The sequence below is a fragment of the Chanodichthys erythropterus genome, chromosome 19, assembly GCF_024489055.1.
Source record: "Chanodichthys erythropterus isolate Z2021 chromosome 19, ASM2448905v1, whole genome shotgun sequence".
NCBI lineage: Eukaryota > Metazoa > Chordata > Actinopteri > Cypriniformes > Xenocyprididae > Chanodichthys > Chanodichthys erythropterus.
The window spans coordinates 23,856,308-23,877,466 of NC_090239.1; the positions used below are offsets into that span (position 1 = coordinate 23,856,308).

General features: G+C 42.8%; 2 protein-coding genes across 3 annotated transcripts; one reads left to right on the forward strand and one right to left on the reverse strand.

Annotated features, from left to right (window-relative positions):
- Positions 1–2,162: 2,162 nt before the first annotated feature.
- On the forward strand, positions 2,163–10,224 carry LOC137008095 (uro-adherence factor A). Of its 2 annotated transcripts, XM_067369925.1 has the most exons (3): positions 2,163–2,349; positions 2,452–2,675; positions 3,767–10,224. In XM_067369925.1, exon 3 carries the CDS (start codon positions 3,871–3,873, stop codon positions 9,637–9,639), a length of 5,769 nt encoding a protein of 1,922 aa, XP_067226026.1. In that variant the 5' UTR covers positions 2,163–2,349; positions 2,452–2,675; positions 3,767–3,870; the 3' UTR covers positions 9,640–10,224. The 2 variants fall into 2 exon arrangements, with proteins under 2 accessions (XP_067226026.1, XP_067226025.1); XM_067369924.1 differs by having other exon boundaries at positions 2,163–2,675.
- Positions 10,225–11,693: 1,469 nt separating this feature from the next.
- Positions 11,694–16,989, reverse strand: LOC137007532 (bone morphogenetic protein 2-B-like). Its single transcript, XM_067369072.1, has 6 exons — positions 16,596–16,989; positions 14,891–15,088; positions 14,683–14,810; positions 13,825–13,941; positions 13,569–13,752; positions 11,694–12,106 (listed from the first exon to the last, which is right to left on the reverse strand). Exons 1-6 carry the CDS (start codon positions 16,987–16,989, stop codon positions 11,694–11,696), a joined length of 1,434 nt encoding a protein of 477 aa, XP_067225173.1.
- Positions 16,990–21,159: the final 4,170 nt, after the last annotated feature.

Sequence of the window (21,159 nt, forward strand, 5' to 3'; positions counted from 1 at the left end):
CTTGTGACCTTCCTCCCCTTCAGGTTCACATTAGCAGATGGTAAAGGGGAAATGTACTCTATACAGTGTTCTGACTGCTGACGCAGAGTCTTACACCCTAAATATTATTAGGAGGGGACTTTCCCCATTACACATGAATCATGTACAGGAACGACATACATTTTGTGGACAAAACATGCATGTGTGTGACCTCATGCAGAGTTGAGGCTTGCATCTCGTTGAATGCATATTTACTTTCATTTAAACATAGACTCTAAAAAAAGGCAAGGTTAAAAACAACCCAAGTTGGGTTGAAAATGGACAAACCCCAGCAGTTGTGTTAAATGTTTGTCCAAACTTCTGGGCAGTTTTATTTATCCCAACTATTTAAATAAATAAATAAATAAAAATAATATATATATATATATATATATTTTTTTTTTTTTTTTTTTTTTTTTTATTTAATTATATATAATTATGTCTGGCTTAAAATGAACCCAAAATATGTTGGAAATTAAAAATCAGACACATAATTGCTAGAGGAAACAATAATAATCAAAAGGTGAACATTCATTAATAAGCAACTGATGTTGTTTAATTATTATTCAGAAAACATATGAATAAATCTTTATGTATTAAACATTAATAAATGTTCATTTTCAACATACTAATATTCATTTTTAGTTTAACTATTTCTTTAACAAATATTGCCCAAATTTCTGTTTGTTAAATACTTTGCCAATATTTGTTTTAATGTGTTAAGAATGAAAACTATAAAAATGAATATAACGATAACTATATTAGCATCCACAGCAATGCATGAAAGATGCACAAAGATTTTGCACAAAAGTTTTTTGTCCTCTGCAACTTTAAATGCTTGAGCTCTTTAAAGTCTGATGGATTCTGATTGGCTGTCAATGCTTTCATCATTCATCAGCTGGAATAAGTTGCTTCAAAAGTGATTCCAGCAATATCGATCCTCTGTGTTGTTATCAATATGTAATTTGGATTTTCTCATATTCTCATAGAATTAGAATGATTATTTAAACTTAATGGTTATCGTTATCATGAGCAGGACTTTACTGTTAAAACTTTGAAAAGCACTATCAATATTCTTGAGAGTCTGGCCTTGTACAGTGGAGAAACATGCGTGTGACAGATAAGCTGAGATATGAAAGGTGTGTCAGAAAGAAAGGCAGGCCTTTACTGTATGAAATACAGGCTGCTTCAAATAGAGCCACTAAAATAACTCTCTATCATACTGTGTAGGTGTGAAGAGCATAGCCAAATAAATAAATTACATAATGAAGCATTAAAAGGTGACCTATTACGCAAAATTCATTTTTTTACAGGTGTTTGAACACAGATGTGTGTGTAAACAACCAGCCTATAATGGTAAAAATGAACCCAGTCCTTTTTTATAATCCCCATAAATCAAACAGTCTCTCCAAACGCGTGGTTTCAGATTTCCCCCTACTCTTATAGGGAAGCCCTGCCCACAACTGGTGAAGATCTGCTAGTTGATGAGTTGAATCAACTTATTTATCCATAAATTTATCCACTAATCGCGTCCAGTTTCATTCTAAAAGTTGTAACTTCTTCCTGAGTCTCTCCATCAGTGTCGACTGAACAATGTAAGGCTGAACACTTTTGTCATTTTGGCTGCGTGAGATTCTCCAGCTTTGTTGTTCTTGAGCTGTTAAAGCTCCACCCTCTTCTGGAAAGCGGAGCTCATTTGCATTTAAAGGGACACACACAAAAACGGCGTGTTTTTGCTCACACCCAAATAGAGGCAAATTTGACAAGCTATAATGAATGATCTGTGGAGTATTTTGAGCTGAAACTTCACATACACATTCTGGAGACACCAGAGACTTACATCTTGTAAACAGGGGCATAATAGGTCTGCTTTAAAAGAGAGAGGCCATGTCAGGGGAAAAAAATGTGTTTTTAAAAGTTTCAGGTTCGAATCTGGCCAGCATTATATGTTCTAATTACAACTTTCTTTAACCGGTAACTTTGTCAACGAAGAGCACTGTTAAAAAGAGTATGAGCAAATATGTTTTCCTCTCAGTCTGAGCGGCTGGAGGCAGAAATACTAGAAAGACAGAAGCAGGACCTGCTTAACAACTGTGGGCGGCCTGTCATGGTAATCAGACTCCATTAGCCACTCATCCTACACTTTGAGTTTGGTGACACTGCTGTGGGGTGATGCAAGGTGCTATATTTGCCTTCCCTGTTTGTGAGACAAATGACTCCTACCCACCATACAACAACATCCCATGTGTTCAGAGCTGCTGTGTTAATGTGAAATGTTGTAGTCTCTGAAGGACTGGAGAGGTATAGACAGCTAAGGTCTTCAAGCTAGCGGTACCAAAATAGCAGATGACCATTTCTATTTCATCTGTCGCCCACTCGACACCAAACAGCCACTCAGTTATTTGCGCTCACTAACTTCTTCCTGTGTTACAGCTCTGGCCTTGCCGGCAACTATTTCGGTAGGGTGTGTTCAGTTCCTTCTTCAGCCTCCTTCAAGTGCTTACTTGAACATGGATTTCTACCATGAGCTTCAGGTCGTGTTCATTTTCGTAGTGTTCGTTTATGGAGTAACAGAGAAGTCTGACTTCACTTGGTGGCTCGTGTGAAATTTACCTTTAAGGATTTGTCCAAGGATGAAATACAGAACCTCAAAAAAGGTAAGGAATAAACTTAAACAGGCCATTACTCTGTTACTGTCAAACTAATGTAGTTCAGCACATGTGCTTACTTTCCTGACAGGAGCTCTGTTTGAAATTTTCTTAGAGTAAATTATATTTTCCTTTCAATAATAAAAAGCTAAGATCTGTTGAGCGCAGCTGCTCTTTCACATTTTCATAATTTGATGATAAACAGTCTGTTATTTTGAAGAACTTTCCTTGAGGTCAGTCAGGGCTTTATCACTGTACTGTAGATCTTCTTTCACATAAATAAAGTAGCAGATGTGGGGGAAATTACCCCGACTGCAAGCTGATACAGAATTATGGGCGGTGGAAAAATGTTGTGCTGCCCAAAACTTCTTGGCCACTTAGTGCACGCCTTTAAATGCTCATAAATATCTCTCAAGGTTTGTCCTTGCATGGTCAGCACTTGAGCTTTCTGAGATGACATTCCAAGAATTACACAGAAATGTGTTATAATGCTATATTGTAGTCTGAAACCTGCTCTTTTGAGACACATTCCCATTCCATGACAGATATAAGCTGTGATGAGTGCTGGTTAACGGATTCAGGTCAGAGGATAAATATGGGTTAATGAGTTATACCAGGATCAACCACACAGTACAGCAGCTGCAAACAAATGACTGCATGATGACTAATTTGTGTTGTCAGGATTGTAAATAATGCCAAATATATATATATATATATATATATATATATATATATATATATATATATATGCTGGATAACTTCTTTGACACGATTCAACAATGTTGACAGGTATTCTATTTTAAAAAGTAGATCTGTTGAACAGGGCACACTGAAAAATCCTCTGTATAGCTTGAAAATCCATTTGTTTTAACAAACGATTGCCAAGGGTTGTGCAGGTGGCCTGTGTATGTGAAAGGGCAAAGAGACATCTGCCTTCTTCTAAAAATAGTTGGTGTTTGGCATGGTGTATCTTTCTTTACTGTACATAGTCACAGGATGGATTACCAACCACATCTGAGGTCAAAACAATATTTTTTTAATAGCAGTTTTTGACTGTGATTGCACAAACTGATATATTTTCTGTTTCCTTTTTTCTGCAGGAATATCACAATGTAATCTCCAATATGTGGTGATGACAATGCAAGAAGTGTCAAGCCAGGTTAATTCTGCATCAGACTGAAGGAACTGGGCAAACACATTCATCATGAGCAACCAGGAGAAACGTCAAAGGACAAACATGCAACACCTCCGCTATCTCGATAGCTTTATGGATGAAATAGACCGTGAGGTCATGAGCCTGACGGATCGAGCTTTCAAGAGTCTGTGCATCGGAGATGAAGCAATCTACAATGACTCCGAGTTTTCCCCTTCTCCAGTCAGCTGCCACAAGCCAGTGGTGGAGGACATCTCAAAAAAGACTCAGGAGAGCTCAGTTTCTGCTGTCAAAAAACTTAATTCTTACCCCCTAAATGGAGCGAATGATTTACTGAGTAGATCAAACAAGTCATCCAAAGACTCGGCACTTTTTGCAGTATTTTCAGCCAAAAAGAATGGTGAGAGCACCAAGATGACAAATGGTGATTCATGGGACAAATCGGCTCTACTCAGCATCCAAAGAGAGCTCTCTGAGTTTTCTGCAGATTACCACAGTTTAACAGCGGAACATCTTTCCCAAGCCAAGAATCATCTAAAATCAGATGAAAAAGGGTTTGGCAAGAAATCAAGCAAGGATGCATTGCTTCCCTCTGGAAAATCCTCTAAGTGTAAACACAGCAAAAACAACAAACTGAGAAAACTGAATTCCATCAACTTTTTCCTCCACAGTGAATTCAGTCCGTTCTTGTCATGGAGGGATTTTAATAAATTCTCCATTGGTCAGGAGCACATATCGGAGATTATGTTAAGCAATAGGCCACCTGAATGGTATGATTCACCTCTTTACAAAGAATTAACTGCGGCACATGGACACTATCAATTAACTTTCCCCCCATCAGTGGAAAAAGAAGTCGAAAAGTGTCCTAAACAAAGTGAGACTCATTCACAGCTTGCATCTGTACAATCCACAGCACCTAGTGTACCCCCAAAACCAGAGAAAGAGTCCAAGCACATCCAGCATAATATTCCTACAAAGGCCCCTCCGCTTGCCTCTGAACAGAGATGTAATTCAGAAAGGGTAGAACCTTGCGTTCCCTGGCGAAAAAGCAGAAGTAGAGCAAAAAGTGCTGCTCCTGTGGGGCATTCCATCAACTCAACAAGCGCTGAAGATGGGAGCGCACAGGCATTTAAAGAAGTTAAGACAATAGAGGACCAGACCTCTGCTAGTTCTACTCCTTTCAGTATTTCACAGCTGTTGACACCAGTGATACCCTCCAGACATGGGACAGGAACCTCAGAGATACTGCTCTCACCCACTTCCCTCGAGGTCCCACCATTCCCGGAGAGAGAATTGCATCCGTCACCTGAGATTAAGAGAGAGGGGTACAAATCCATCGCATCAAGCTTGTTGTTCAATCTCAAAGACAATAGAAAACGGGTTAAGACAATGTACAGTCCACCTAAGTTTAAAGGTTTGGATGTGGCAAATCAAAGCAAAGGATCTCCCCAGCCTGAAGTGTCAAAAGATGGGCTTGAAATACCAGAGATTTCAGGAGCTACAACTATTTCACCTGCTCGTCACAAAGCCATCATCTCTCAGATGAGTCCCTTGTTGGAAACCGCAGACACTCAAACTTGCTCTCCTGCAAATGGCGGGATGCCAGATGACTATTTGGCATTAAGTCTGCTTCAATCTGGAAAATTAAAATCAAACAGGAGCCCTGCAGCTAACAAGGCATCTTACCCCTCATTACGACTTTACAGAAAAACTAGTCCTGAGGAGATTAATATTAGAGCAAATGCTCAAACTGTGGTTGACACCAGTTCTCAGGCTTTCACAGATAAAGTCAGCAAAGATCATGACACTGAGCATAATTATCCAAGTAAACCGTTTAAAGGTGCAGAGTTGCAAAGCAAAAATAATCCCTTGGAGTCAATGCTGAATGCCCCAAAACCCATTGTAGGTTTACATAGCAAAATGTCTCTTGAAAACAAATCTGGTAAAAGTCTGAGTGCAAGTTTAACAAACCTGGAAGAGCAAGTCATTAGTGATGGTACAAATCAAATTACAGACAGGTTGAAACCTGGAGGAACAGTCAGTGCACAGAAAAGCCCCATTAAAGACAAGGAACCACACGGAAAGGAGGCAGGAGCAAAGCATGCCTTTTCTGCACGACAGAACAACTACATTAAAAGTCAGAGATTTGTAAGTACAGATGATGATACTCATCATGATAATGATAGTTCCAATGCACTGTTGACTATACAGGGTAAAACAGAAAATGACAAGTGGTCCAGGCATTCCAAAAATACAAAAACAAAAGAGATAAGACAAGAGACGCATAATGCAAACACACATAAAGATAAAGTAATGGATGGACCACCATTGAAAGAAAGGGTTCATGTAAGAGGAGAGGCTAACACAGCTAAAGACCAGAGCAGTGCGACATCAAAGAGTGGTTTGGAAACTCAAAGAGAGCAAAAAGGAAACTCTGAAATAATGAAAAGAAACATTTCTGAAAAGAGAGCACTATTTGCATCAATGGAACAGGTGCCTAATAAGACAAATGCACCCTTAAAGAAAGAGAATGCTGTTGTCGATAAGTACGACCTGGCCAAAATGGCTTTAGAGGAAGTAATTGCTGAACGAGAGCAAAGAAAGTTGAAAAGTAAAGAGGTCTCAAATGCAGGACATTCACTCATTGATATAAAAAGAGTTGATTGTGAAAAACCTCAAGGTGGTAGTGAGTTACCCACCAGTGGAGAGGACCAACTGTCTAGTATGTTCATGCTGAATGAAATGGGGAAAAGTGCAAAAGATGGCAAAGGTCAGAATACTGTGTCTTCTTTTAAAACAAACTGGCAGACTGTTCAAACGATGTCAGAAGACATGGCCAAACATGGTGAAAGTCATGTGCCTGAGGTAAAATTAGCCAGGCCCTGTAAGCAGGAAGCATCTATTGGGCAGTGCCAGCATGCAGGACCTATAAAATATAATGAGAGAGACAGATTGTGCCTAAACAATCAAGAAAGCAACACAGATAATGTCAGCAAGGATGATAAAATATGCCAAAAGAAAGAGTTGAAGAGTAAAAATATAAGTCATGCAAAGAAATGCGCAAAAACAGGTGATCAATTGAAAAGTAGCAATGTTCACAGTGTGGGACAGTGTGAGGAAGAGTTGGGCGTTAGCTCCTTTAAACCTGAGATACCCCCAAGAAGAGGGAGAAGTAATTCTCAAAGTAAGGAGAGAGAAGGTGAAAAGAAAGAAAGTAATTTTGACTTCAAAAGAGAAGGTGACACTGCAGTTAAAACTGAGGAAATGGAAAGTAGGGAAGTTAAGAAAGTTCAGTCAAGAAGACAATCAAAGAATCGAGGCCCTGTAAGAGGAAATGTATCGGCTCTGAAAGAGAAATATGACAAAGAAAATAAGGTGAACCTCAAGGATGTTCAGAAAGGTCAGCCTGTTGAAGATACAAGCTGCGAAAAGTCTACAGAAGAGGGAACCAATGAAAAGGCTGCAAAAGACAAAATGAAACATACATTTGTTCCACCAAAACTCACAGTCAGTGATCCTGAAAGTGGGACTTATTCCATTATCTACAAGGAGATGGATTCAGAGAGTGAAAGAAAGTCTAACAGCTCCTCGAAAGAATCAGAAAGTGGTGAGGAACATTCAAAGAGGAAACACAGTGTCACACAAGACTTCCAAAAAGCTATGCATGATCTCACAAACAACACAAATGAAGAAATGCAAGACAACAAGGTAAAAACGAATGAGAAGGAGGGGGGTTCTGTAAGTCCGAAAGAGTTCGGAGACAAGCAGAACAAATCCAAAAGTCCTTGTAAAAGCTATGTGAAAGACTTCTTTAGTGGACTTCTTGGACTTTCAAGCTCAGAAAAGGGAAAAAATGTAGATGAACATGAGGAGGAACTCTCGGAGACACTGTCCTCAGAGTCTTTCAAACCCGACAAAGCCAGAAAGGACAGTATCACAGTATATGATATCCTTGGACAATTTCATACTGTATCCTCATCAAAAGGTAAACAAACACATCACAGCAGTCGATCTTCAAACTCAAGTGAGCTCTCTCTATTGCATGAATCAGAACAGGGGGCACAATCACAACCTGAAGAGTTGGTAAGTAAAGCAGAGGTCTGCTACATGAAAGAAAAAGTTGATGGAAAGGTGAAGGAGAATTTCCAGAAACCAACAACAGATTCCTGCTCCTTAAGCAACCATGAAAGTGAGCCAGATGTTTCTTCACTGAGTGATGTAGACAAAAGGGGATGGGTACAGAGCTTGATTGAGTCAGCTAAAAACTTATCACAAATATCACACAGTCATACTTCCTCTAAGGATCAACCTGAAATAGGTCAACAGTTGTCTCAGAAGGACCACTTGAATAGACCTGAGAAAGATGAGCAAGATCTGGAACTCTGCAAAGACTGTGTCCATTCTCCAGTTGCCATGCCATCAATCAAGAGCCCCCAACCAAACCAACCAGCAATGCATTTCTTGTCCCTTCCGACAAATCACCTGGTCACAGTCAAAGAGGGAAAACTGTCTGTTGGAAGTGCCTCTGTGTCTGAGGAAGAGGAGCGGCGCTCTGCTGTGAGCACTTTATCTGAAGGCCTGGACAGCTATGAAACAAGTGGAGGGGATACGATGGAGGAGAACTTATCTGGCATTGCACCAGCAGAGGATGCAGAGGGATCCAAGGCACCCAGCGAGAGATCAGCTTCTGCTTGCAGCGGAAATGACAGTAATGGTCAGAACAAGCCACCTGTTGTACCTCCAAAAACTGAAAAGGCCCTACGTCGAGCCATGAAGCTCACCACACGGAGGATACAAAAGGCTGAAGCTAAAAGCAAAGGTGAGCGTAAAGGGAGGAGCAGTGACAAAAGTGTCAGTCACAAGGCTGAGAGGAGGCACCACAGCATCGACCAAGTACTTGACAAATCAGAACACAGCAGTGACAGAATCAGCAGTAAACACAGCGAGCATCTCAATGACACAACTGAGCCCAAACCTCAAAGAAGCGAGAAGCATGCTAGACGCCATAGTAGTCACAAGAGTCAAATAGAAGAGGATGAACCTAGTAAAAAATTGCAACATGCAACCAAAGACAAAGAAAGACAAACCAGCCAAACTGAAGACTTAAAGGGCCATCGCACTGATGGCACATCAAACCACGGGGATCGTTTGGAGAATGGCAATATAAGTAATGACAGTGATCGATTAGGTCGAAGCAATGAGAATCATTTGCCCAAGAAACTGGAACGTAGGACTCAAAGTCTGGATAGATTTCTAAGGGAAAAACACGAAAACATGTCAAGTAGCACTGGTGGTTCAAAAGATGGATCACAGTACTCTACTCCAAAGGCATTACCTTTGCGCCAAAACAGCACTGAACATACTTATGCACCAACCACTAATCTTGTAACACAGTCCTTCCCGATCACCCAGAGAAGGCTTTTACAGGACCCTGACTCAGGACAGTACTTTCTGGTGGATATGCCAGTACAGGTCAAAACGAAAACTTTCTTTGACCCAGAAACTAAAAGTTATGTGCAACTGCCAGTACAGTCTCCTGAGGCTGCTTTGAGACAAGCTCCGCCATTGGAGGTAATGAACGCACCATCACTTATGCTGTATCATGGGTTTGTTCCGGTGCCCGTACCATCACAGAAGTCTGTTGTCAGGACTGGAGGATCTATGATTCCTCCCGATGACCTGGAGGACTTTGAACCTAGCAGGAAACAGATGCAGGAGGACTTTTATCAGATAAATAATGAAGAAGTAAATCCTTACATTGAGCCAGTGTATATATCACAAGATCATACACCTGAAGAGGAAATTGATAGTGTGAGATGACAACATCCAGACTGAACCAGTGGATGGTCTAGAGAATGAATGTGACTGAAATCAGGGATTTATTTTGTTTGTAGATGAATGCAGTTTTCACCATTTCCAACTTGCAGTCTGGTGTGACGTGGAAAAGTTTTTGTAGTATGGATGCTGTTCTTTGTTTGTAGTACAAAAGACTTGGATTGTAAATGTTTATTTCTTCTTAAAGTAAGGGAATTACCTAGTTCTCTTACTGTTAAAAGCACTTGTCTATTTGTAACAGCAGGGTTGAGATTTGGACTTGCGCCTTATTGAAAGTAGCTTTGCTTTCATACAAATATTTGATCATTATTTAACAGATTATTTTGATACATCTTGTATTTGAGGTTTGGAAATACACTAGTCCGCAGTATTTTTCACAGCAGAAAAGTATTGTAAAAATTAAGAGATTAACATAGTTAATGTGTTTTATATGCTTAAAATGTTGTATTTGACAAATGCTGATTGCATCACTTTCCAGGGTGCATTTTGGAATGAATCCATTTAAATGGATTGTTGCTTCAGAAAAGAACCATTCCAATAAAAGCATCATCAGTGATCAATTGTTTCATTATTTCATTTGAATTACTTGAAGAAAAATCACATTCAGTTTATAGTCCCAGAAAGCCAGAGTTTAGACTTGCAATATCAAGTCTAGCCGCCACTGCAGATTATTCTACCAGACTTAAAGGAATAGTTCACTTCAGAATTAAAATTTCCTGATAATTTACTCACCTCTATGTCATCAAAGATGTTCATGTCTTTCTTTCTTCAATCGAAAATAAATTAAGGTTTTTGAGGAAAACATTTTTCCAACCACCAACGGTGCCAACTCTTTTTCCAAAAAAGGATTTTTCTCCATATAGTAGACTTCACTGGGGTTCAACGGGTTGAAGGTCCAAATGTCAGTTTCCGTGAAGCTTCAAAGGGCTCTACATGATCCCAGACGAGGAATAAGAGTCTTGTCTAGCGACCTTTCCAACGTGATTTCGTAATGCGTGCAGGTATTGCAAAGCTAGTGCAAGACGAGTATTTGTGGTTAAAAAGTATATACATTTTTTTTTTTTTTTTTTAGAAAATGACAGATGGTTTCTCTGGATAAGACTCTTATTCCTCGTCTGGGATCATGTAGAGCTCTTTGAAGCTGCACTGAAACTGACATTTGAACCTTCAACCTGTTGAACCCCAGTGAAGTCCACTATATGGAGAAAATCCTGAAATGTTTTCCTCAAAAACCATAATTTCTTTTCGATTGAAGAAAGAAAGACATTAACATCTTGGATGACAGGAAATTTTAATTCTGAAGTGAACTATTCTTTTAAGATAGGAAGAGATCATCGACACACTGTACAATGACCAACCATGACCACAAGCTACTCAAACCCACCGGGTTGTCTGAAATAGATTACACCACAACAATAAACCAGCATTGAAAAATATTTTCAAATAATGGTGAAAAAAGCCAGAATTTTTGTCCATTCAAAAGTCGTAACTGCTGATTATTTCGCAGACATATCTCAGAAAACAAAGCAGAAAATACAGTTCTGTAAAACTGCTGTAAAGTTGGGTTGCAACATTATGTGCTATTTCTCAGGACACATCATTGGCTGAGAAAATAAAGGAACTCAGGATGACTCATCGGGGTCAAGCCTGTCTGACAATATGCACGTCTTTCTCAGGATGCCTTACTACTGGCAACACAAACTTAAGGCCTAAAACGAATACCACACTGGCATGGTAAAAAGATGTAACAAGTTTAATAGAGTTGTGGTAGATGAACTCTGTCGGTGGGTTGAGCTTCAAGTATGACGTTTCCATTTTCCAGTCACAGTAGATGGCTTATAACGATAGAGGTAGGTCTGTTTCACACTTATAAAAGACATTATCGCATTGCATGCATTTAATATCTTTAATTTAGTTTAGACCCATACAAATAACAACTTATGGTATGCTATCTAAATTTACATTTGATTGAAGTGTGACATGTAATGCTTCAAACCGTAGACATCAACAGATAAGTTTACTTCTTGCCGTTTTGTATTTTAATGGCAGCCACAACTGCCCGCAACCATGTCATTGTACTGTTTTAGAACAACATTTTCCTCATCGTCGAAGTACAGGAGGCTGATGGGGTGAAGCACATCAGGTACGCAGCACGGTTTTCCCGCCTCCTTCGATAGTTTCAGCGCATTCATGATGGCTCTTACAGTAGCGTGATTCGTTGCCCGTAGACCTTCGCCCAGCGGAAACGGACATGAGCCCATGCAACTGTATGCGTTATAACCTCTAGGAGATATTATCCACCCTGACCAGCCAATTTTAGTGAAGTCTACATAGAGGTTTGTTCTCTGGCATGTAGAAGTTAACGTGCGCACGCTCCTGCGGTTCCGCATAGTTGACTTCACTAAACTTTCTGTAGGCTCGAGGAATTTCAGGGATGTGTTGATATTTTGCCCTAAAAGAGAGTCAATGATATCAGAACTTTCACACACAACATTTATGAGATGCACACTTCATTATGCATTATAGTTATCGATATATGAGTCTTTCTTCAACTTTGGGTACTTTTATGACCGTGTGGTTGATTTTTATCTAAACTGATTTCAACTTTTTATTTTTGTTATACGAATATCACATTAAAAATGCTCTGGAAATTTTAAAGGGTTAGTTCACACAAAAATGAAAATTCTGTCATTAATTACTCTCCCTCATGTCGTTCCACATCCATAAGACCTTTGTTCATCTTCAGAACACAAATTAAGTCTGAACACAAAATGCATGCATCGTGATGCTCTCATGAACACTCGCGCATGTGCGTCGTGAGTCTGAATGCAACACATGCGTCGTGATGCTTGTGAAAACTCGCGCATGTGTGTTCAGTTGACGCAAGAGTATGAACACAAAACTCATGCGTCGTGATGCTCTCGTGAACACTCGCACATGTATGTTGAATTGACGCGCAAGTATGAACAAAACTCATGCGTCGTGAAGCTCTCATGAACACTCGCGCATGTGCGTCGTGAGTCTGAATGCAACACATGCGTCGTGATGCTTGTGAAAACTCACGCATGTACTGTATGTTCAGTTGAAGCAAGAGTATGAACACAAAACTCATGCGTCTTGAAGCTCTCGTGAACACTCGCACATGTGCATTGTTCATGCGCGAGTCTGAACACAAAACGCATGCGTCGTGATGCTCTTGTGAACACTCGCACATGTTGAATTGACGCGAGAGTCTGACATAAAACTCATGCGTCATGGAGCTCTCGTGAACACTCGCGTATGTGCGTCGTGAGTCTGAACGCAACACATGCATCGTGATGCTTGTGAACACTCACGCATGTGCGTTGTTGACACGTGAGTATGAACACAAAGCGCATTCGTTGAGAAGCATGCGTCAAATGGAGTACTAGTTTTTCCTACCTTTCTGGACCTTGGAGTGGTAGTTGCGTTGGATCTCTATGGAGAGACAGAAATCTCTCAGACTTCATCAAAAATAATGAAGGTATAAATAAATAACCAAGGTCTTACGGATGTGGAACGACACAAGGGTGAGTAATTAATGACAGAATTTTCATTTTTGGGTGAACTAACCCTTAACCATGTCTTCATCAATAATTTTTTACTACTTTTAAAATGGCTCTTAATGTGTTGTTTTACTCCTGTTGCAGACCCAGACCTTCAATCTTAAAATATGAAAATGTCCACCCATTTCCTATTCTATTTGAGATGTGATGGAAATGACATTGTAAAGTAACACTGGAAGTGTTCCATAAATAAATAAGAGAAAGTGTGAAAAGTGTATTGAATGTTTACTTTCTGAAAGTCCACATGGCTAAAAGTGCCCATAGTCTAGAAAACACCCATATATTATACTTGTGCCTGGAAAACTTTGGTATGTTTTATGGAATAATTACCTGTGTAGAAAGGTGGGTGTTGGTAGTGCTTTCGTCCATCATCTGAATATATAACCAAATATGCATTTGTCTCATCAGACTGCCCGTTCATCTGAATGCTGGACTCAAACCAGTTACCTGAAGGTAAAGCAGTCACGACCAGGATACCGTTATTTGCACCGCTGTGAAGAATCCATTTGGTCACCTGTTAATAATTTAGGAGTTATTGCAACAGCAGCACAAACAGATTTCGTCTTCATAGTGAAATTTTATTTACCATTTGTGTGATGTTGAATACCTCCCATCCTCTGGTGTAGACAGGCGATAATCTTGCACTTATCAAGTTTCCTCGCCAAGGTTCAGGTCTGCTGTCCAGCACTTCATCCAGCTCAACCTAAAACAGTTTTCCGTAAGACAGTATGTGTTGCTTGAGACGAACATCAACAGATTAAAGGGATAGTTCACCAAAAAATGAAAATTCGGTCATCATTTGCTCACTCTCAGGTTGTTACAAACCAGTATAAATTTCTTTGTATTGCTCAACGCAAAGGAAGATATTTTGAAGAAAGTTTGTAACCCGGCTGCTTTGGGCCACCATTGACTCCCAAAGTAGGAAAAAAAATCTTTCTTTAAAATATCTTCCTTTGTTTTAAACAGAACAAAGAAATGTATACAGGTTTGGAACAACCTGAGAGTCAGTAAATGATGACAGAATTTTCATTTTTGGGTGATACCTTCCAGCTAACAGGGAACGTTCTGGCAAGGTTCCCTCAAAGTTATAAACAAACATTCTTCCAATAACATTAACAGAACATTTGTTCAGTAATCAGGTCTTTAATAATGGTTCTCAAAATGTTATCACAAAAAATCTTTAATGGAACGTTTTTTTAAATGTAACTACTTTTTATGGAACGTTCGTAATGTTTTTTTTTTTTTAAAATGTTACTTGATTTAGAACGTTCGGCGAACGTTCAAAAGCAAAGTTCGCATGTTTGCAAAATTACAAAATTGAATGTTCTTTTAACATAAAATGTATTTAAAACTGCTTCGAACTTTCAGGGAACATTCAGGCTATTGAATTCACCTTATAATCAGCTGCATGCTTAAGTCGACTACTTATAAATGCCCAACTTACTTTGTAAAAACGATGCCGTCCCATAAAAGGCTGTTTCTGGTGAAACCATCGGAATTCTGCTTTGATCACGCGCTCGTCCTGTCCGAATGATGTCAGATTAAAGAAGTGATATGAGCCACTGGATTGTCCTAGATCAGAAAGAATCTCCTCATTACCATCTCAAACGTCCACTGTAACATCAGCCATTTCACCATTTAAATTTACGCACCTTCGAAACTCCTAACAATATTTCCTTCCAGCACTTTCGAGTTTTTCAGCGTTCCGTTCGAGTCCGCAACGGCATCATATAACTCCATCATGAACTCAGGTGCCTTCCTATTGGTCGGAACATTGCGTGTCAAATCTTTTATCTGGAATATTTCATTCCAGTTGCGCATCTTAATTGCATTTGTTATCTTTTGCACATCTGTTGAGGTGGAGGAAGACACAAAAGCAAGAATCCCAAAGAGGTAAAAGGTCAGTAACTTCATCTCTGACCGTGCAGATCTTAATTTGACCACTGTAACAACCAGAGTGTGAATTTGCACCTGCTGCTGTGATGCAGCTGAGATGGACTGGTGTGACAGTGCATTCAAACCAACTATAAATTTACACCTTAGTTTACACAAGGGTTTGTATGCTGCTCACCCCGCACAGATAAGAGTGAACAGACAGCCTTTCAGGTCAAACATCATGACTAAAGTTAAATAAACTGTCTGCCTCATATTAATTAATCAGATACATACACCATTAAGGCCACCTTTGAATTTCCTTTTCTCTCAACATAGCCTTTCCTGAAAGAAAAAAACAAAAGTGCATTCATTTTTTAAAAGGAAGCATTACTTTTTGCAATTTTAGGTGAACAATTTTTGCTCGTGGCATCTTCACTTTTGTTTATGACAAATTTCATGAACACATTTTTATGTGTTTATATATATGCCTCATTTAGAGTTCAAGGCCGTATTTTAAAGCCTTGTTGAATATCACAATGTTGGATCTGGTTTAGACGTCATTAGACGATAACATCAACGAAGAGACAAATGTTGGAAATTGCTGCATGTCCTTGTTGGTTTTAGCAGGTTGTTGTCTGTTATCTCAGGACAGCCAGGCCCCCCATACTGACAGAAGTAAACGCAATGACATGACTATGACGCAAATGGAAATGAAGATTTACTCACTGTTACCCGAAGCGTGTTTGCCTTTTCTGTAAGGCATCTTTGTGTCTTCAAATCATCCTCATTAACAGCCTTTGACATGCGGGGCACTGACTTCAGACCATGACTCTGTACTTCACATACATTCTAATATATGTTTAACTTTAAACACTTTTAAATAAACAGAATTATGTGCTAAAAGAAGGAATATGTTAATAAATAATAATGATAATCTTAAACTTAGATGTGTGGCTTCACATGTGTGATTTTCTGATTGTGCACTGCAAACGTCTCGGGTTACATCTGTAACCCTGGTTCCCTGAATAAGGGAACGAGACGCTGCGTAAGCGCTTTGGGAACGCCTCTGTGTGTTACGTCTTGAAGCACTCGTGAAATCGAACCAATAGTGTGACGGGACGTCAGAGCGGGTGACGTCACGGACCAGGAAACTATAAAGCACCCTTGAGAACAAAGAACGCCAGCTTCTGAAATAGGGATGAAGCAGACGCTCACAGGCGTGCTGGGAGTATGGCTAAGCTACGCAGCGTCTCGTTCCCTTATTCAGGGAACCAGGGTTACAGATGTAACCCGAGACGTTCCCTCATGGGAACATCGACGCTGCGTAAGCGCTTTGGGAACGCTATCCCAACTAGGCCATAGGACCAAATGCATGTCTGTTATCTCTTCAGGACGACAGTACTGAGGACCCTGGAGTGGAGCCCAAATCAAGGTTATAGAACCTAATAAAGGTATGCTGAGACGACCACCCAGCAGCCTCACATATGTCATTGAGGGGAACCCCTGACATCAAAGCCTTTGAGGCAGCCATACCCCTGGTGGAATGTGCCCGGACAGCCAATGGAGAAGGCTGCCCGGAAGACTCATAGGCAAGCGAGATGGCCTCGACCACCCACTTACTCATTCTCTGCTTGGACGCCGGACCTCCTTTGTTAGGAGATCCGTAACATACAAATAATTGTTCAGATTTTCGCCACAGGGCAGCTCTGTGGACGTAAGCATCTAAAGCCCTCACTGGGCAGAGCAGATTTAGTTTTTCCTGATCCGCATTTGCAAAAGGTGGAGGACAAAAGGCCTGCAGCACAATCAGCCCCGGGACACTTGTAGGGACCTTGGGAATATACCCAGGTCTCGGATGCAGAAAAGCTTTGACCATTCCAGGTGCAAAGTCTAGACAAGAAATATGGTTTTCAAAGTGAGAAACTTCTCAGACACTTCTTCCAAAGGTTCAAAGGGAGCCGCAGCTAACCCTTCCAACACAATGGCTAGGTCCCAGGACGGAGTTTTTGTGCGTACCACAGGCCTCAGCCTCTGAGTACCACGGAGAAAACGTATGACCAAAGGGTTTCTACCCACAGAAACGCCTTCTATTTTAGCGTGATAAGCAGAAATCGCTGCAATATATACCTTCAATGTAGAAGGGGTTAAACCGTCCGAGAATTTTTCTTGGAGAAATTGCAGTACATGACTGATGGAGGAGTGGAACGGATCCACCTGTAGTCGGCTACACCAAGTAGCAAACAGCTTCCACTTATACGCATAAAGTTTTCTCGTGGATGGAGCTCTGGAGTGGAGAATGGTCTCTACAACCTCGGTTGAGAGACCGGATTCTAAGAGCTCGGCCCCCTCAGGGGCCAGGCCCACAGTTTCCATATCTCCGGGCGGGGGTGAACTATTGAGCCACCCGCTTGAGACAGAAGGTCCTGCCTGATTGGAATCTCCATGGGGGAGCCTTCTAAGAGGGATACTAGATCCGTGAACCATATCCGGGTCGGCCAGAACGGGGCTACCAATATTAGACGGACCCCGTCCCGTCGAACCCTCTCCAGAACTCCGGGGAGCAGAGCGATCGGGGGAAATGCGTACAGACGCAGCCTCGGCCACGTCTGTGCCATAGCATCCAGCCCCAGAGGGGCTGGATGGGTCAAAGAATACCACAACGGGCAATGAGACGTCTCTTTCGAGGCAAACAAGTCGACTTCTGCGCGACCGAAATTCTTCCATATCAGCTCCACCACCTCGGGGTGGAGCCTCCATTCCCCGGGCCTCGGCCCCTGCCTCGACAGGATGTCTGCCCCCACATTTTGATGTCCCGGGATATAAGCTGCTCTCAGAGAGAGAAATTTCCCCTGGGACCATAGGAGGATCTGATGTGATAATTTGCACAGCTGGCGAGACCTCAGACCCCCCTGATGGTTGATATAGGAGACCACCGACATGTTGTCTGTACGAACTAACACGTGATGGCCCCTTAGGTCTGGGAGGAAGTATTTGAGTGCTCGAAATACCGCCATCATCTCCAGCTGATTTATGTGCCAGGAACGATGATGGTCCCCCCAAAGACCCTGAGCTGAGCGACCACTCATGATCGCCCCCAGCCTGTGAGAGACGCATCCGTCGTTAGCATTTTGCGACGACAAGGAGCCCCCAACACAGGACCTTGGGACAGAAACCAGGGTTCTTCCACACTGCCAAGGCACGAAGGCATCGCCGCGTGACCTTGATTGTGCGAAAAGGATTTCCCCTCGGAGAAAACCCCCTGGTTCTGAGCCACCACTGTAACGGTCTCATGTGCAGCAGACCAAAAGGTATCACGTTGGAAGCGGCTGCCATCAGACCCTAACAGTTTCTGAAACTGTTTTACAGTGAGTGACTGGCCTAATTTCACCCTTTCATGGTTGAGAGAATAGAATTCACCCGGGCAGGAGACAGATGTGCCTGCATCGTCGTGGAATTCCAAACTACCCCTAGATAGCTGGTAGTTTGAGCTGGAAGAAGCACACTCTTCTTGGTATTGAGTCTCAACCCTAACCTTCTCATGTGTGACAGAACTACATCTCGATGTTGAACTGCCTGTTGCTCTGATTGAGCCAGAATCAACCAGTCGTCGATATAATTCAGCACGCGGATGCCCTGGAGTCTCAGCGGAGCCAGAGCCGCATCCACGCACTTTGTGAAGGTGCGGGGTGAAAGAGATAGGCCGAACGGAAGAACCTTGTATTGGTAAGCTTCGCCCCCGAAAGCGAACCTGAGGAACTTCCAGTGTGAAGGATGGATTGACACATGAAAGTACGCGTCTTTCAGATCTATTGTCACGAACCAGTCCTCGGACCTGATCTGTGTGGTGATCTGTCTGAGTGTAAGCATCTTGAACTTGAGCTTTTGTACTGAGCGATTTAACATGCGTAAATCTAGAATAGGACGCAACCCTCCATCCTTCTTCGGAACTATGAAGTAGCGGCTGTAAAACCCTGACTGTTTGCCGGGAGGAGGAACCCTCTCGATAGCTCCTTTTTGCAAAAGTGTCATAACTTCTTGTTCCATGACCAGAGACTGCTGGGGGCCTACCACTGTAGGGAGGACCCCGTTGAACCTGGGGCGGGCGAGACCCGAATTGTATTTTGTAACCCTTTTCTATCATCTGCAGTACCCACTGAGAAATATTGGGAAGACGTTTCCATTCTTCCAAAAAATTCTACTAAGGGAACCAACCTCTCGAGGCTGGTCTCTGGTGTTTTTTGAGCACTTGGCTCGACGCCCTGGAGCGGCGCACCGGCAGGAAGAAGTCGAATCAAGCGCTGACCGGCCTCCTCAGAGGGTCGGTGGGGGCCGCTGCGCCCCGTAACGCACGAGACGGCGGGGTTGGCAGAACGGCCCCCTGAGGGCGCCGAAGAGGGGTTAGTATTATAGATTTTAATTTTACAAGACCCTCTTCGGAGGGGCTGCCCTCAGAAGTCCTGAACCCCTGACGTCAGGACTTCTTCGAAGCCTTCCTCGCGATAATGACAGTCCGCAGATCTGTCTTACCCTTGGAAGGCTTCGCTTGCGTTACCTCCCCGGTCCCCAAGATCTTTGCGGGGGAGCACGGGTGGCAACACTTTGTTTCTGTTGCGCTCTATGCGCAGTCGAGAGCTTGTAGACGGCCGAGGCTGCTCCCGCTCAGCAACCTCGGCAGAGCGGCGAGGGAGGAACTTTTGGAAGGCCGCCGACTGTCTTTTTGCCTCCTGGAACCTCTCAACGACAGATGTAACCGAGTCGCCGAAGAGGCCCAGGGGAGACACAGGTGCATCTAGAAGCACAGACTTATCTCGCTCTTTTATATCTGATAAGTTGAGCCATAAATGTCTCTCCGTGGCCACCAGGGCTGCCATAGAGCGGCCTATTGATTTTGCCGTCTCCTTGGTGGCCCGGAGAGATAAGTCGGTAGCCTTCCTGAGCTCTTGGATAGCGTCAACAGTCGCCTCGCCACTCTCGTCTATCTCCCCCAGCAGGTCGGCTTGATATGCCTGGAGGATGGCCATAGTGTGGAGACATGCGGCCGCCTGACCTGCTGAGGCATAAGCCCTGCCCACCAGCGCTGATGTTGTACGCAGGGGTCTGGTGGGCAAAGTCGGGATTTTAGGGACGATGCTGTCTCAGGCGAGAGATAGCTCGCGAGCGTCTCCTCAACCTGAGGCATCGCCCCATAACCGTGCTGTTTACCTCCTACTATATTACTATATAGAGTGGTTTGTGGGTTGTAAACACGAAATTGTGCTGGCTTGTACCACGATCTCGACACCTCGGTGTGGAGATCGGGGAAAAACGGCAATCCCCGGGGCTGAGGCTGTGATCGGGCGGGGAGAAAGCGCTCATCCAATTTGCTTTTTGTTCGCGCTTCTGATCTTTCTTCTGGCCATTCTATTTTTAACTTTGCCACCGCCCGAGTCACAACATCTAAAAGCTCCTCATGAGCTGGAGATGAGGATGGCGGGTCCTCCTCTCCAGCCCCGACGCTCGCTACATCCATCTCCTCGGAGCTGGATAAGTGAAGCGCCGGTGCAGGTGCCCTCTACCCTGGGGGAAGAAACCGCAGCGCGTGCTTCCGCAGCCAGGGGGAGAGACACTGGGTCTGGCGGGTGAAGGCTGAGATAGGGCAGGACCCGTCTCTAGCCCCTCCGCCAGATCCATCTGTGAACCCCAGGACTGAAGCCGCCGCTGTGCCTCGGCAGCAGCGGGACCCGAACCCTGGGGAACACTCGCCGCGGCGCCCTCTTTATTCTTGTCAAAGAACGCGCGGCGTGAGCGGAGTGTACGGAGCGTCAGTTTTTCACAATGTACACAGACAGCTCCCTCGAGAGCTGCCTGTGCATGCTCCACTCCCAAACAAGCAACGCACATCTCGTGTGTATCCCCGCCCGTGATGAAGCGAGGGCAGGGATGAACGCACTTAACAAACTGTTGCTTGCTTGAACTCGCCATTTGTGTCTCACAATATATATATGTATATATTATATGTGCTTGGTGAACTAAAATACTCTTGTCCTCGGACGAAGAGATATTTTGT